The 17,867-nt window shown below is 36.8% G+C and overlaps 1 protein-coding gene across 2 annotated transcripts; it reads left to right on the top strand.

Annotated features, from left to right (window-relative positions):
- The first annotated feature begins 1,302 nt into the window (after nucleotides 1–1,302).
- On the top strand, nucleotides 1,303–17,867 carry calhm1b (calcium homeostasis modulator 1b). Of its 2 annotated transcripts, XM_088635695.1 has the most exons (4): nucleotides 1,303–2,350; nucleotides 5,072–5,327; nucleotides 6,459–6,767; nucleotides 16,312–17,867. In XM_088635695.1, exons 1-4 carry the CDS (start codon nucleotides 2,064–2,066, stop codon nucleotides 16,795–16,797), a joined length of 1,338 nt encoding a protein of 445 aa, XP_088491821.1. In that variant the 5' UTR covers nucleotides 1,303–2,063; the 3' UTR covers nucleotides 16,798–17,867. The 2 variants fall into 2 exon arrangements, with proteins under 2 accessions (XP_088491821.1, XP_088491820.1); XM_088635694.1 differs by lacking the exons at nucleotides 1,303–2,350; nucleotides 5,072–5,327; nucleotides 6,459–6,767 and adding exons at nucleotides 10,533–10,873; nucleotides 10,965–11,917.

Genomic DNA, 17,867 nt, shown 5'->3' with positions numbered 1-17,867 from the left:
CGTGCAAGAAAAAAGAGGACTTCACGGGAAATAAAACCGTGCTATGTTTGGCGAAACCATTATGCTTGGGGAAGTCACTAGGATAGCCATGTATTAAGTATAGCTAATTGAAAATGGTATTTTCCTGAGATGGAATTTGCATGTGCTAATTGAGATACAGTGAACATAACTTAAATAAAAACAAACTATATATTTTTTTATTATTTTTGTTTGGTCTTTTAATATTTATATCAACTTGTTTGCCTCAATATTAAAAAGTCAATAAAGCCATTATTGAAAAATAATGTTAAAGGATTATTTGGCGTTTTTCAACTGCTTTATTAAAAAATGCAGCACTTGACCACAAAAAGAAACATTTTGTATAGAAGGTCAGGTGGAGTACTACTCAGCATCTCTACCTGTAAAGGAATTATATTCTACTCTTCCTCCATATTAATCAAAAGGGCCAACAAGAAAAAAAAAAGAATCGTAGCTTTTCATTAAAGACTGAAATATCGTTTCAACCGCGAACAGTCGGGTACAGATAAGATCTTGAATATACTGTAGGAGTTAGTAGATGATTTTCAGTATGTAATTAGTACCAGTAAAGTAGTCCGTTTCATTTATTTTCCTAATTTTAAAATTCTAGTGTGTAATGAGATCCTTCGGCCTTTAACAATGGTTTTGCCCTTTCTTCGAGTCCTATCTTGATAATACAGCAGTTACTTTTCTGCCTGCTTTTATCTTTTTAACCACAAGGGGGAATCGTTATTTTATTCTTTCGCCAGAATGTGCGCCTTTGATCACAGCATACAAGAAAATTCCACCTGCACCCTTAGCTCTATGTTAATATCACAGTTCAATACAACTATTATAAGCCAGTACCGCGAAAAAATAATATGTGAATATGATCACAAATCTATTCATTTTGACTTTAAAATATTTTCGTTTTAAATATGCAAATATCCGCTTCTTATTTCCAGTTTTCTCCCTATTTCTCTCGAAAGGTGGAATGAAATGCGGCTGTCAGTGAGAATATACGAGAGAAAATGAGATGGTACAAGGTTTACTTTACAGTATAAAGTGTATGCTTTTTTAGCTGTTACTCTTTATTGTTTGACATATTGTCTAATCAAACCTATCTCCAGAATTCATGTTACAAAACAAGTTTAAAAGTTCTACTTTTCAGTTCAATTTACAGAACGTTTTAGTGTTTGCGTAACTTTTTTTTTTGCTCAGAAGAATAATGAGTAACGGTGCAGAGTAATGCGTTTATAACATTATATGCACAAATCGCATTGGATTTATTGACAGAAATCCTACCTTTTATATGACACTTCCTGATCAAAAGGACGTTAGCATTTATCACAGGCTCGTTTTATTTGAAACGCGCAAGATGACATTGCACTTTCCAGACAAAGGCGTGCAAAATGTATCTGACTGAGTTCAGGAAGAGTGAACTTCACAATGAAATGGAAATCTCAGTTTGTTGATCCTTGTATTGATATGCTTTTTTGAGCAGCAGGTAATCCCGTGAATGGGAGGAATTTGGGTGGCGCTTCACACAGCTGGTGCGCTTTAGCTGAGATTTGTCTGGTGCATTGACACTTCGGAAGTCCTCGGTAAAGCTTACTTTGAAATAAAATCAGAAAAGACTAGTAATTGAGGTTAATTGCGCAAACCTATCCGTCACAATTCTGCCGACGAACCCTTTTCAGAGGAACCTGTTGTTCGAACGTTAAGCTGACATTGTACTGAAGAAGTCTCCATTTACGGTACAGTAACAACATCAAAAACCCAGCTAGATTTTTTTTTAAAGTGTTTCTTTACAAACTCTAGGATATAATATATTTCTATTTTAACGTGTTTTACACTGAATAATTAAGTTTTTATATCTCGGCATCTTATAGTGTTAGCTTAATAATAAAAAGCGAGAAAGAAAAATAGCCTAGAACTAAAAATAATAAACTCAAAAAAAGAGATCGAGTGCAACAGCCTCTGAAGACATTTACCAGTATTTATCTCGTAATATTTTTTAATCAACCTCATTCTCTACTGTATCATCCTCAACTGCCGAAACACCTATGGATCGTCTCAAACTTGTTTTGCAATATTTTCAGTCAAATTCGGAATCAATTTCCAATGGAATCTGTGTTATACTGGCCTTGGTCAGTGTGAAGTTGTACACCACCTTCGACTTTAACTGCCCCTGTCTGCCACAGTACAACAAAATCTACGCAATGGGAGTCATGTTCGTCCCGCCTATAATATTATTTTTCTTGGGGGTCCTAATAAATCGACATACAGGTGTCATGATGGAAGAGTGGGCGAGACCCGTCGGCAGGAGGTCGAAAAGCCCCGCTATTGTCAAGTAAGCGCAACCTTTTACTTTGCGAACTGTAAGATATCCCATCTCTCTGCATCTCTCTGCTTCCGACATTCTCCGCTCAGAATTGTATAAATACAGGAGCAGATTCGTTGTTCTTTACAGTAGGGGAAGCTGCACGTCTGTGGGGATATAAACGTGCTGATTCTGTAGTCTACTGATTCGGGATATGCAAAAGGAAATCGCCATTTTCAGTTTTTATTCAAGTCCCTTCACCAAAAAAGATGCAAATCGTGATGTATTTGTTCTTTAGTCTATACTGTATATACTGTACATACGTATATAAAATAGACCCATACAATCTAATATTCTGAAATAATGCAGATGCTGGTTGAAGATTGAAATGACAACCATTTATTTTTTTGTATCATTATATTATTTAGAATCTCAAAATGGGGCCTGGTAAGTCCCTGAGCTTCAGTTTATGTCTATACTAGGAGTACACAAGAATTCCAGGAGAACTGCGGTGTCTGTAAGGTTTCATTTAACCTAAGATGGTAACTGATCTAATTGTGTGGCTTATACTGGACCAATTGAACACCTTTGTCCAGTTCTTTAGGTACTGGAAACTGTATATAAAGGTTTAGGTACTGGAAACCTGTAAGACCTGCTTGCACAGTGACCTTCCAAAGCTGGAGTTGCATGTCTCTGGTGCAGAAAAGTATGGAAGAACTTTCACCTGCAATCTTTCACATTATCTCTGAATCAAGAAGCCTTACCATTCATTCCTTCTCAGTTGCATCCATATTACGTAACTCATACAACAAGAATGAATCATTTATGGTGTGAATTATTCTCTATCACTGGAGAGATGTACTAAATTCTAGTTACATCTCTTTATTAGTTACTGTAGTCACCTGCCATATGATGACAGAGGGGCAAAGTTCAAGTGAAACAGACTATAATAGCTTAAATCAATTGACTCAATCTTAAATCAATCTTTGCACCTATCAATGAACATGTTTCAATTAATCCGCTGTGAATCTGTTGCCCTTAACCACTCCTTATTGATATCACACATTAGTTATTAAGGTGGTTATGTAAATCTGCATTGGGGTGGGCATGAGGGTGGGAAGAGACTAGAGCACCCAGATAAACAACTTGAAAGCACCCCAGTCTAGAACTGAACCCAGGAACTGAGGCAGCAGTCCTAACTAACATGTGGTTGTGCTGCCCTTCAAGTACAACGTTAAATAAACATTGATTAGATTCTACCAAACTCTCAACAAAGAACATCTCAATTAATTAAATCAGGCAGAATCTAGTAGATTTTAAGAACAGTATAAAGAATAACAACCTTGTTTATGTTCTTGAATACTGTAGTGAGTCTTGCACTTAAGAATAATTTGCTTGTCCGAGTCACCCTGGGAAGTTCTTTCAGCAGTTGGTGGCTCTAAACCCTTGCATTTTTCAGGGCAATTAAGAAAAACTGAGGCACCATTAATAATCATTATGTGCCCAGGTGATTCATTCTTTTGCTCTGTAGTCTTTCAATATGGATTGTCTTCACTCATTAGTCATGGTATGATAATTATCTCTTTTCTGCTGCATTGGTTCTTATTCCTGTGCATGGTAGGGTGTACTTTAATATGGTAAAAATGTAGGCTATTGCTTTTTTAATTGAAGGGGGGGTGGGATGATCTAATATGGTGTGTTCATCTGTTAACTGTACAGACGAAATTGAATCTTAAGTATTTTCTTTAGATCCTTAAGTATTTATGTTACTTTTCAACTGTACAAAGGGAGTCATGATTTGTCTAGGTCTGTGACCAAAATATGCTGAAGAAAATCAAGCATAAATGAAATCTAATATGTAAGAATGACACCATCATCGAAAGGAAATATTCAGATTTAGGTAATCCTCAATGTGTTGTGTGTTTTTAAAAATGGGGGGAACTTTCAGGACTGTTAAGTAATGGGTTTGTTGAAAGTCCAGATATTTATTCTATGTGTTTACAAGTTAGTTTAAATAATTATAAAAGCTACTTTTTCACTACTGGGGCTGCATGTGTTGCCAGTGCAGTTAAAAGGGAGGTTCTCCAGTAAACATGCATTACTTCTTAGTGACTGAACAGTAGAAGAGTGAGGAGGAATTGAGATGGCCAGTAATGCCAGCATACAGTAGATCTAATATGACAGTTAAAGCTCTTTTTGATAATGGTGTACTCTCTCATTTTCAAAGTTCAGGTGGCACCAATCACACAACGTGCTCTGAAACAAATACTGCCAATTGCCGATCCTACTTTCTAAAGAACTCCTGTCTAACATTTGTAAAAATACAGAATGGGAAGCAAAACAGCTACTTCTATACAATTGATACTGATAAGGATAGCTCTATGAAAAACATCAGTGAAATAAATGCATTGCACATTACAACCTCTGAGCTCCAAGGCTTTGTTTCAGCCATTCTTTTCAGTTAAATCTGCTTCCTAAAAAATCATCATCACCCCTACTCTTCTAAAAAAATATTAAAACCGCTGGCCACCCTTCAGACATGTTGCACTGTTCTCCTGACAAACAGCACTGGTTCTTAATTCAGGTTGGAAACACCTTTGCTTCTTCCCATGAATTGCAGCTTTCAGCTGTCTAGGTATAAAACAGAACCCTCAAACAGGTTGATTGAATTCATCCGTTATATTTCTAAAACTGCATTCTGTGCCTGTGACCCCAGACATCATGGGAGATGTTGATGTGCTGCTTTTGCAGGTTCATGTTTTCGGCCATGATGCAGAGAGCCATGCTTGCCCCCATGGTGTGGATACTAGTCACGCTCCTGGATGGGAAATGCTTTGTCTGTGCCTTTAGCATCAGCGTGGACCCCAAGCACTTCTCAGGCATGCCCAACAACACAGGTCTGGATGTCATCCGCATTTTAGCCAAGGTGCCGTGCAAAGAAGATGTTATTTTCCGGGACAACACGTTTCGCAAGGCTGTGTCCCGCTACCTGCGCTGCTGGTCACAGGTGAGCAAAGTTCTTTAGCCGTCCTACAGAGGCTATTGGCTATCTTACCTTGACTCACACTATGAAATTTAAGTGCCATAAATGTGTTAAGTTGCAGAACCACATTTGAAATTGATATAACATAAGTAGTTGTCCTTCCTATGTTAAAATAAAGATATGCTTCTTCTGCCATCCATTGTGAAAATAAGGCTGAGGACCCATTCCAGTTACTAAGCTTTTGAAATACAATGAAGTATTAATGAAAAATTTGACAGAAACACTGTTCAATAACATACAACAGTACATTTTAAAAATACACCTGTAATCTCCTTGGTCTGTGTAATGGATTTGATTTTAGCTCTGCTTCGTGTCCCAGTTTACTCTAGAGTTTAAAGCCAAATGTATTTACGAAAAGAGAAGGAAGATGAAGAGCTGATTTTTTTTTCTACTTGCTATATATAAAAGAACTGACAGGCTGTCTGTCATGAAGTCCCCATTAAAAGTCATCTTTGTAGTAAACACCTTGTGGATAACATATTCTTTAAGTCCTACAGATGTGTGAGGTTTGCCATATGCTATCATTACCATCACTTATGTTAATCATATACGTACCATTGACAATTGTGAATTTGCTGTTTTAACTAGCTATCAGCTCACATGAATCAAGACATTGCTCTATTACCTAAACAAACTATGTGTATGGTTAGGGAATACAAACATGCAGTTCTAACAAGAACTATAGTATCTTGCATTATGTTGCATTATGCCCTTTAGGAACTGATAAGAATTTCTTATACCCTTAACTTTAATACAGCTCAATAAAGGCTTCACTACCACAGTTCTCCATTGTAGTAGCATGAGCTTGTACCATAAATAAAATTTAGGAGAACAACATTCTGGTGTTTATTTTCTTTTTTTACTTGTTTCACATCGTGTTATATATTTACATATTAAAGCATAATATTGTTTGTTGTTTTGTTGCTTGAATAAAAATAAGAAGTCTCAGGAGTGCAGAAGAATGTTTGTTTTGTTTTTGGTGTTAAAAATAATCCCCAACACTCATAAGCTTCCAGTGACTGTGGGTGAATTGGTTGCTCCTTCTTAGTTACGCCTTTCATGCAGAGGAGAGCTCTCTTGTCCTCTTCCCTGCAGGCCTTTGGCTGGAGTATACTGCTCATCCTCATCGTTCTGGGGGCAGTGGCCCGCACCATCAAGCCCTGCTTTGACCACGCCACCTTCCTGCAGACACGCTACTGGAGCAACTACCTGGACATGGAGCAGAAACTCTTCGACGAGACCTGCTGCCTGCACGCCCGCGAATTCGCCCGCCAGTGCGTCATCCAGTTCTTCGAGAACATGAGCGAGGAAGCTCAGGCTGGTCTGCCGCCCCGTCCCATCAGCAAAGATGAGGACGAGGAGGACTACTTGCACGGCATCACAAAGCAAAAGGAGGTGAACAAGGTACTGGAGACCTGGTACTTCAGCAAACCTGAGCTGGATGTGACCAAGATCGCCACCCGCTCCAGGAATGGCCTCACTTGTGAAGATGCCAAGGGAAATGCACAAAATTCTGAGGTCTAGTTTTGTGCTTTTAGATATGTGTATTTTCCTGTAAGCTAATGCCAAGACCTGGACTTGTTATTGTTCCAAACCAAAAGGACTGTGTAAAGAGACTAATCATTACTCTGATTCACTCAATTCAGTACATGTAGCAGTGCTAATACAGTACATTCTGCATTCAAAACTGGGCTGTGGAAGTACTTGGGAGGTGTGGAAATTGGTTCTTAGGAAAGTGGCACCGGCTTGACTAGCCATCCAGTGTGGCAATATTCTCAGAAAGCAAAACTTAAAAACAGGATATTGATGATGGCACAAAAGTATTTCAAAGATCCAAACAGGACACAAAGCCAGATGTGTAGACAGAGTTGTGAAGTTGAAGCTGTGAACTTCTTGCTTGATGCAGACAGCAGTAAATGCTACTGCTACTTGAAAGGCGAAGTAATAACAGAGAGTCACAACAAGTACATTTTTAAAGAAGCTGCAGCACTTCAAAGGATTAATGGAGCTGGTGGTCACACCATGTAAACATGCAGTGCTCCTGTCCCATCCACACATCTAATATCCAATAAAGAATTAAACCTGATGTGGAGTAGAGGCAGGTCAGTCAGTACTACAGCTCAATGGGATGGCTTTTTTTAGCAGCTTTAAAATTAGCATCTGAAATCCATCTGACAGTTAGGTTAATATGAAACAATGTGTGGTCTCATTACCATGGATTTAATATAGTCTGGAGAAAGAAGCAGTTTCCATGTTGTCTTTTGTAATGCAGTAGCACTACTGATAGATACAGTATAAGATGAGTAAGCATTTGATACAGCAGGCATTCATATGGTTTCTTAGGACACTGTGATCTTTGAAATCATGGCATCTCTGAGTACTGTCATAGTTTTGTGTTTTAGGGAGAACAGTAATATAATAGCCAAAAAGCTCTAAACTCTTCTAAAATTGACATTTTTATTTTGCAGTGCAATGTGACTGAGTGCTTCTTATCATAGGGTTTCGTGATGATCTGTGTATAAAACCTATTCAGTCCAACTATGCAGTTATATTGTACATATCGTACACTATTTTTTAGATCTCTTTCTAGGATCACAGTTCTCTGAAATTTATGTCTGCCTCAGCAGAGCAAACTTTATTTGGCTTCGACTGAGTTCATTTGTATGTTCTGTGATTTTGCTTACCTCATTTTGCATAGCTCATTCGCTGTCCACTTCTCCAATCTAGAGAGACAACGAGTTTGCAAATAAGGGAGCCAGCATTTTTTCTAGAATGAACAACTCAATATCTCATCATTAAAAGTGTCTACAGAGAGGTAACAAGTAATTCATTCTTCAGGGGAAAATTGTTCATGTACCGTTCCTTGGCAAACTGTAAACTGTAAAAACTCATTAACTGGCATACATTAATTTGTTCGTATTAAAGAACTATTTTTGGTTGAAATCTATAAAAATGAATGTTGTCAGCATTAACATTTTTATAGCTTATAATAGAAAACACTATAAATCACACTAAAATAGATTTTGTGTTTACAAATGGTCAAACAAAATTGAAATAGAACAGTAAAAGTTTATTCCATGCTGAAAAGGGAAAAAAAGAAACACCTTTCTGAAAATAAATGGAAATAGTTTGCCATAAATACTGGGTCTATAATGACGTTTTGCCATCTCATATTTATGTATCCAATAAGGAATTATGAATTGTCTGCATTGCTAAAGTTTTAATTCACTTTTAAGAATATACAGATAGCATACAAATCTTCATTCCTTTTGACAGCTCATGTGCTAGGAATCCACATTTTAAATGTATTAAGAGTCCTAGAAACGGAGATCACAAGAATCTCAACAGACACGAAACATCACATTCCAATGTATACAATTGTAGACTCAATATTCAGGCAAAATGGAGTTGTCATTGTGTTTAAATACATTGGGTAGATACAACTAAAATGCAGGTGGGTGATCACGGCATATTTCTCCTCTGATATCACAGCTTTGTTTCTTCACGAAATAACGTCACTTTGAGAAGACAGTTGCCCATCTGGTCTGGTGTGCTAAAATCTGCTGGTGCATACCCACCTGCGTGGGTGATACTGTGTACTCTACTGTTTGACAAGATGAGTCTCCACCTCTATGAAATATGAGATACTTCTGGAGGAAAAGCACCACATAATTGCATGAAAATATCACAAAGCTCAAATAAATATCTAAATTAAAAGGTAATTTTTATCTTATCCATAAAACATTTTCAAAATACTGTACATGTGAAATGCCATCCTGTTGGGTTTTTTTATACCCTCAAAAAGAAAACTATTTTTTTTTCTAAAACTGACACATTTTGTATTAAAAAACATATGGGAATATCTGCTCACCAAATGCTAGTTTTCAATGTGGCTGTATGTACAATTACAATTACACATGTACAGTACAATTACAGTCTTTTGCTTGGGTCATGGATTTAATCTGTTGTGTCTTGATCTAGAGTATGGTACAGTATAAGTCAGTGTATGGCATTAGTTCATACAGTATGTATCTTACGTGTGCTAGATATTCATCATGTACAGTATCATTACATTAGGAGATATCTAAGACTCTTTGGAACACTGATTTATGGGTTTTGTCGAAAAAGTAAAGCAGACGCAACAATGAAAGAACAGCAGGCGTGTATGACTCACGTTTCATTGTATACACAACAATTGCTGTATGATTAAATATTGCCACAGTCAATTTGAACTGAAGTACTGATTTCTAACTCCAAGGAACAACTGTGCAGGATGTACCACAGCCACGCCCAGTTTAAGAAAATTAGGTAAAGCTGAGATTCTTTCATTGAAAAGATGGAGGACTGTCCTGTGAGTCACCCAGATCTAGATTAATCACACTTTTAAGTCAATGGAAGTATCCATCCTAAGTACAAAAGAAAATTGTTTAAATAGAATAATATATTATTTTATATAATATATACTGTATAAAATGACCCTCTGTGATAACATAAAACTAACAGATCTGTTTGACATTCCCAATATATAATAATATTCCAATATGATGTGAACCGTGTAATAATAAATCTAATCTTTGACATGAGGTAATAGTGCGTGTGACTTTTCAGATCTTTGAAAATCTTTTGAGCACTTTATTTAGATTCTCAGAATGTTTTTGATAAACCCCAGGATTTTGTGAAAAATCTGATATGGCTGCCAACCTGCACGATAATTCACTCTGATCGTTCACTTTGTCCCTCACAATGCATGTGCTTTCGTTCGGGAGCAAATTCGGACACCTTCATTTGTTTGGTCGCCTGATAATAAAGAATAATTATTAATTATGACTCTGTACTGATTCTAATCAGTAACGATATGACGTTTTGCCATCTCATATTTATGTATCCAATAAGGAATTATGAATTGTCTGCATTGATATTTTTGAAGCATTCTAACTATACAGTACGTGTACCTCTTCTATCAGCTGTTAGGGTGATCTGCAACCTGATGATTTTAGATTGCGTGTGATAAAATATACATTTAAAACAGTATGGGGCGCTGGTTTTCTGTCTAAGGCTACATACAGCACACATTGTCATCAGAACACTTACTACTGTAGCCCGCGAGGACTTGTGAATGGTAAAACAGCACATAATGTACAGTACTGTAGATTTCAGAGGGAGGAGCGATGTGCGAGGTCAGGTGCTTTTAAGTGTTTTCCGAAGGTGTGCCATCTATCATCATTATGTCTTGCCTATTTTTGTGGAAAGAAAAATAAACGAATGACACCTGGAACTGCACAGAATCAAAGCGAACTCAGAAAACACTTGACAAATTGGCTAACAAAAGTCAAATTAATAAAACTGTTATGGATTTCTTAAGTAGTTTATTGTTTCTACAAGCAGTCTATATGTTTGCCAGGACTATTCTGCAAAAAAGAAGTCATATAAAAGGATAGATCCGAAGGTAACATCTGGATCACTGCCTCGCTGTGCCTCTCATTATTGAGTGGTTGACAAGCATAAAACAGGTGAGATTTGTTATCTGCTGGTACGTAAAATATTATTAAGCTGTAAAGAAATGTATCCATGAATGACTCATATCTCTCGTTTTTTTTCCAGAGCTACGGGAAACCAAATAGTACTTAACAGGAAATAATTATAAACCTGAACAATTTAATCAATACAGTTTTAGAAACCAGAGCATTAAAATCTTTGAAACAGCACCGATATACTGTATAAAATTTTAAGATTGGAAGCAAGAAGAAGTAACAAAACTATTATAATTCTTAGCTTGTTTGTTTTTACAAATATACCTCTAAAATTCAGACTTGGAAATATCACCAGAAACGTTATTAAGTTTAATTTCTAATGTGGTGCTAAAAATATTATATATTATATGATAATAAATATTATATATAATATATTTTGGAACGCACATATAATATATTTACATAGCTAGCTATTGTAACCGCCGTATATATATATATTTCGCGATCATTTGAAGAAAAACAAATCCGAGCAAAATGGATAAATTCCGTATGATGTTCCAGTTTTTGCAGTCTAACCAGGAATCTTTTATGAATGGCATCTGTGGGATTATGGCACTGGCCAGTGCGCAATTATACACAGCTTTTGAGTTTAACTGCCCCTGTTTACCAGAGTACAACTATGCGTACGGGATTGGGATTCTCCTTCTTCCGCCAATCATACTTTTTCTAATTGGATTTGTGTTGAACAATAACGTGTCCATGCTGGCGGAGGAGTGGAAGCGGCCGACGGGGCAGCGGAGAAAAGATCCAGCGGTGCTGCGCTACATGTTCTGTTCCATGACGCAGCGCTCCTTAATCGCTCCGGCTGTGTGGATATCTGTGACTCTGATGGACGGGAAGAGTTTCCTCTGTGCTTTTAGCATCAATTTGGAGTTAGAAAAATTCGGAAACGTCAGCGACCACGGGCTCTCCGAATACGAGCTCCAAAGATTACTAGCCAAAATCCCCTGTAAGGAGATATTTAACGGAGGCACAGTGATTTCCCGCGAAGCAGCGGAGAGGTATCTTCGCTGTATTTCACAGGTAAACCAAGCTTTTCATCACACTATTTAGGAATATACCGTTATTCGAAATCACTTATAATTAATATGTTTTTGTAATCATTAAACTGGAAATTTCACGGCATCACAAAATTGTTGCCTTGGGCTTTGGCTGCTTATGGACTTTCACTACACTGATTGCGTATTGTGGTTTGAGAACTATTGGAATGTTTACTTAGCAATGCAGTTTGAAGTTGTCCACATTTGTCCTAAAGAAAGACAAATTACCTGGTTACGTTATGAAATCAGTTCGTTTGATAACACAGTTACAGTTATTAAAACACATCACTTCTCCATGATAGCATGTATGGAAATAACATAATGAGTAATCACATTATTCTGTTGTCTGAACCTGTAATTTGGAGAGACCTGTCCAAAGAGTTAATAATTCTGAAATGTGAGAACTGTATTGATGTCCAGGCTCTTGTAACAAAAGGAGGCCATGAAACCGTATACAAATCCTGCTACATTTACACAGATAAAATGCATGTTGTTCTGTAGTAATGGTTTACTGTGCATTAAGGACAATATAAAATCAGCACATCAATAAGGCTACACATGAGAGGAGGCCATTGGCCCCTTTTAAACCCCAAAGCAAGTGGAAAGGGACAATTTAAGAGTGACCCATCAAACCTCACCTTCATGTTTTGGGAGGTGGGAAAAAAATCGAACAGCTTGAGAAAATCTACACAAACACAAGGGAGGTCATGCAACCCTCACACAGACAGATGCCCCTAAAAGTGGTAAATCTATGTGGCTACTGTATGGACCAAAGCAATTAGAGCCAGACCGGGATTTGTGGCTTCAGTATTTGGAGATTCCGCTTTTACCACTTGACAACTGTGTGTATGGCTACAAAAGCACAGGGACATACACTAAGAAAGGTTACAAACCAGACAAGCTACTGTATTTGGATTATCATACTTGTTTGGCTTGTAGTAGCTAATTGATCCGAACATCTCATCTTTGCTTCCTTGAAGGAAGTCAGAGCATCGGCTTTGATGAGTCAGAGTTCCACGGCTTTTTGTGCACTGTAAATAAGTTCCTTCTCTTCTCAGTTCTGAATACACTTTCCATTAGTGTATTTGTCAGTTACATTTTGGGGTGTTTTAATACTTGAATCATGTATATCAATCAGCGTAGGACGTTCTTTTAGGTCTGTGAACATTCTCTGAACTAGTTCTAAAGGAGTTATGTCTTCTTCAGAACATGAGGATCAAAATATCACACTGAATCATAACTACAGACTTAGTAATACATTGTGCAATTTGTACAAATCTTTGCTTCATTTGAATTTTACATTTTCATATGTATATCCAGACATTTTTTGTCTACTTATTACTTCTTACTTTCACATTGGCACGTTAATATTTTTAAATAATAAAACCAAGCACCAAATACAAAAGGTAAAAATTAAATAAAATACAATTATATTAGATTATTAAAATCACAAGAGTTTCAGAAAGTCTGATAAAGTTTCCTATTAAAGGGTAATGCGTCCTTTTGGATTGTAATTTGGTTACTAAACAGAAAACAGATTGCAGATAAGGGGTGAATGTTCAAATTGGGGTGATGTATTTATTAGAGTATCATAGAGATGTGTACTTGGAGCACTGCTTTTCCTAATTTATATGGATGCAAATGATTTTAATATATTTAGTAAAGTAATCAAGTGTGCAGATTTTTTTTCTAATTTAGCAAACACTGCGAAAGCAACAAATTACATTTAAAAGGATTTTGGTGAAATTCAAGACTGGGAAAACACCTGGCAGATGAAATTTAATATGGACAAGTAGGTAGTAAAAACGTAAACTAATTACAAAATAGGAGACACAGAAAAGGCGACTTATAAAAAGACTTTGGTATTAGATGTTGACACACAGGAGCCATAAAATAGGCAAACAAAATGTTTGACGCTATATTGACAAAAATGTAGAATTAGTTAGTTAGGCCTGGTTGAAATACTTTGTATACTTTGGTCACCATATAAAAAAACACTAGTGGAAACAATGTAGAATTGCATTTAAAAATGAAAACAGCAGGCACAGTTTTACCCAAAGGGTTGTGGGAGTATGGAACCGTCTACCCAGTTGATTGGGTTGAACTCAATACCTAGACTTCCAACATGAAATGCCAGGATGACATCCTGGGATTCCGAACCAGAGGGGCTGAAGGACTGCCTCTCACTTGTCATCCAAGCTCTGCTCTCTGTATGGCTGAAAGCAAAGAGATAGGAGAATTCAGTTTCCTGACTTCTGCATTATGCACATAGTACTAAACTAAATGCTGGAGTTGTTATTGCCCAGTGGGAAACAGTGTGGTTTAAATCACCAGTTTGCCTCTGATTACCCAAGCTGCTTTGTTTTGCCTTTAAATCGAAATACCACTCAGTGAAGGCCATAATACTGCGTATAGTAAATTAATTGCCTGTGGCCCTTAGAATCTCTTGTAAGAGAATTGAACCTGTCGTTTGCTGTCCAGTCAGTGTTTCATGTTTCCAAAAAAAAGGTTAAAATACAGTTCAAACAAAGAGTTCATTTCATTTACTGTGAAATTGTTGGGTGCAAATACTGTAGTCAAGTGCTCAGAAGCACAGATGTTCATAAATGGGGAACAGAAATCCTGTGTATGCAAATCTGTATGTAATTTGTACATAATTTACATGGTTCAACTGGAGTTCAAGGCTTTGCAGAAATGCGAATGGTGCGTTTTTTCTTTATTATATAATATTATATGAGAACAGAGAGACTTTGCTGCAGTCACTTTCAATTAATGACCAGTTCTGTAAAGACTTTTTTTCTCATCTTTAAAAAAGGTTGTTTGAAATGTTTAAAAAATCTATGCTATGTGAATGAACGCAGATCTTTGGTCCAAATACCTTGATAATTCAGATCCATTTTTGGGGATATTTCATTTTTAAATTTAAAAATGAAAATGACACTAATCTTTCACAATGTACTACATGAATAGATAACAATGGCTTTTTTATAATGTTTTATTAAGCATAGTAATAGTTAAAAGCTATCAGTCAGCTTAGCATTAGACCAAACTATAAATTTGGAGGCAAGAAGAGCTGTTATACTACTATTCACTTATTCATACTTAGAATCTGTTGACACCTGCAGTAAACAAGAAAAATATCTGAATTTTTCCAGATATATAGTCAGATATCTAAATTTTTATTAATTTTAGTAAAATGATTCTATTATTGTAATAAATACTTTATAATAGACTAAAATGTTAGTGTATTGTGTTGGTGTGGGTAAGTTATATATACTGTACAAGCAAGATATACACAGTGACAGCTATTCCTTGCTGGTGAACCTACAATGTATAGTACAGTATGTAAATCTAAGATGTACAGTATACAGTAGATTTAGATTTTGCCTAATAACTGTAGTTTGTTTTTGTTGTAGCAACATAATTGTTGGGGCTAAGGGGTTTATGGCATGCAAGAATAAAGTTCAAGGTCTCTGATATTGATACAATGATTACAAAGGAAATATTTATTTTGTATCAAGAAATATAAACAAACTTGGATACCAAGAATCAAAGCTGGTGAGCCCATTCCTAATCCTTGTCTTATTTCCCATGAAATCAGTACACCCCTGCCATCTCCACTGTCCAGTCATCTCATTTTGTTTTGGAAACAGGAAACGCTGGCTGGACAGAGAAGTTCAATACAATTTGCACAGGACAAAATGACTTGTACAATATTTGGTGTGAATTGGACTAAACTGAACCAGCCGTCCATTCTGGCTGCCTTTACATTACATAGACCTATTTCAGGCCTTGAACAGCCAATTTGTAGTGTTTTGGTTCTAGTTTTTATTTTAGAAAAATCATTCTCTAAAGTAAATATCTGATTCACTTATAATAAGTATATTTCCCCCTGGTGGTTTCTGTACAGAATTGCGTGCATATTGAAGAGGGGAAAGAACAGAATCAAGGGATTTCGTTCATTTGTTCGTTCGTTCATGTTAAATGAATGAAGTGATAAGTCTGCTGCCTGTGTTTCAAGAAGAAAGTCAAATTTTATTTTTAAACTGAGTATTACATGTTTTCAAAAACCCTTGACAAATTTTAAAATAGAGATACTTTCTGCTCTGATGCATTTCACTCTTCTGGTATACAGTAGTTTATTCATTTAAAATCACATTCGGTGGGGAAGGGTCTTTCAGAATTAAAAATGAGCTAATATGTGATTTTGTTTTGGTTTATATGATCGTTTAAGTGAGCCAGGCAAATGCCCTGGTAATGAGTTCTGAAAGACCTGTTAATCATCCTTTAAAGGTTCTAACTCTAAATGCCTGTAAATTGTTTTCATGCTTCTGCTATTCCAAGATGTGCTCTAAAACATCTATCTCCTATTTCCAGGCTTTCGGCTGGATCTTTTTGCTGATGATCACCTTGCTGGCTTTCATGGTGAGGGCAATTCGACCCTGTTTCACCCAGGCTGCCTTCCTGAAGACCAAGTACTGGTCTCACTACATTGACATTGAGCGCAAAATGTTTGACGAGACCTGCACGGAGCACGCCAAGAGCTTCGCCAAAGTGTGCATCCAGCAGTACTTTGAGAGCATAAGCGGCGAGATGCGCCAGTTCCATGGCCACAACTGTAAATACGACGACGAGGACAATAGCAACGACGATAAAAACGAAAGTGAACAGGACAAACTCCTGGGCATCAGGGCCCAGGACGAGATGAACAAAGTGCTGAGGAACTGGCACACCTGCAAGCCTCCTCTCAACCTGAAAAAAGAATGCCAGAATGGAAATGCCAACGGTCACGCGGAGTTGAACCACACAAATGAACCCTTCCCACCAAAGAAAGAATGGGTGACTTACTACAGCAAGGTGTGAATGTGCCCAGGGCAGGTCCAGTACAGTATAGACTAGGCACAGGTATAGGCCCAGATGCAGAAAGCCCCTTTACTGGGAGGATCTCAGCATGGCAGGTCTTGGCACTGCATCTTAGATGCCAGATGTCATTTGTGTCCCAGCACAGCAGACAGACAAAGAATAAATGTGGTTGTTTCCAGTGCAAGCACTGACTGCTTTGTAGATCTGAAAATCACCAATAATTGAAAAACAGCTTCCCGTGGATGACAAGGACGCATTATCATGGCAATAATATAATAATAACACTGAACCAAAAGATACAAGACTGAAAAAGACATGATACACAAGTAGGTTACCGTTTTCACTATATACTGTATATAATAATTCTCGCCAAGGAAGAAATACGGTTCACTCTCCATTACTTTCTTAAGAAATTACAGACATTGAAGGTCAAGAAAAGTAATTGGGAAACATCGCTAGTCCTATGGACTGAATTTATGGAGGAAAATATACATATATAAACTAGGGACAAAAATAGTGTTAAGATGTCTTTAATATTTAAATGTATTTGTAGAGGTTGGGGCTGATGTATTGTCTTTTACATTGTATTCTGATACTCTTTAATACCAGGACTGAGACCGCAAGTATAGGAAACCATACATAATCATTAATGTCCTCCACTCACTTCTATAGATATACAGGTATACCCATGAGCCTAACTGCCTTATAATCCTTCTTAGCCACTTTTATAGTTATTCTTAAGATACTTTTTTAAAATCATACTATTATTATTGGTTTTCAGTTTCCATGATTTTGTATTGATAGATTATATCTGAGAATTGTTATTATATTACATTATATTATGCAATGCAATAGAAATGTAGAAAATGGTCACACCTTTTCTCTACTCTAGACCATATGTTTCAGATCTTAAACCAACAAAGGCAGTAAACACGAGAATCCAATAGAGAACTCATTTGAGAAACTGCATGTCGAACACTACTGACAGTGTGCTGTACATACTGTATACTGAGAAGCATTTGCCCTTTAATGCCTCTCAGTATATTAAGAAAAAATACATGTTTTAATTT

This window comes from Lepisosteus platostomus, chromosome 6 (genome assembly GCF_059453375.1).
Source record: "Lepisosteus platostomus isolate fLepPlt1 chromosome 6, fLepPlt1.hap1, whole genome shotgun sequence".
Taxonomy (NCBI): Eukaryota; Metazoa; Chordata; class Actinopteri; order Semionotiformes; family Lepisosteidae; genus Lepisosteus; species Lepisosteus platostomus.
This window is presented reverse-complemented; position numbering and strand designations above follow the sequence as displayed.

Excerpts from the sequence above, each read along its gene's own strand:
- calhm1b (XM_088635695.1), top strand. The coding sequence starts at position 2,064 with ATGGATCGTCTCAAACTTGTTTTGCAATATTTTCAGTCAAATTCGGAA. Across the intron at positions 5,328-6,458 it reads ACCTGCGCTGCTGGTCACAG|GCCTTTGGCTGGAGTATACT; the intron begins GTGAGCAAAGTT and ends TCTTCCCTGCAG. Across the intron at positions 6,768-16,311 it reads AGCAAAAGGAGGTGAACAAG|GCTTTCGGCTGGATCTTTTT; the intron begins GTACTGGAGACC and ends TCCTATTTCCAG.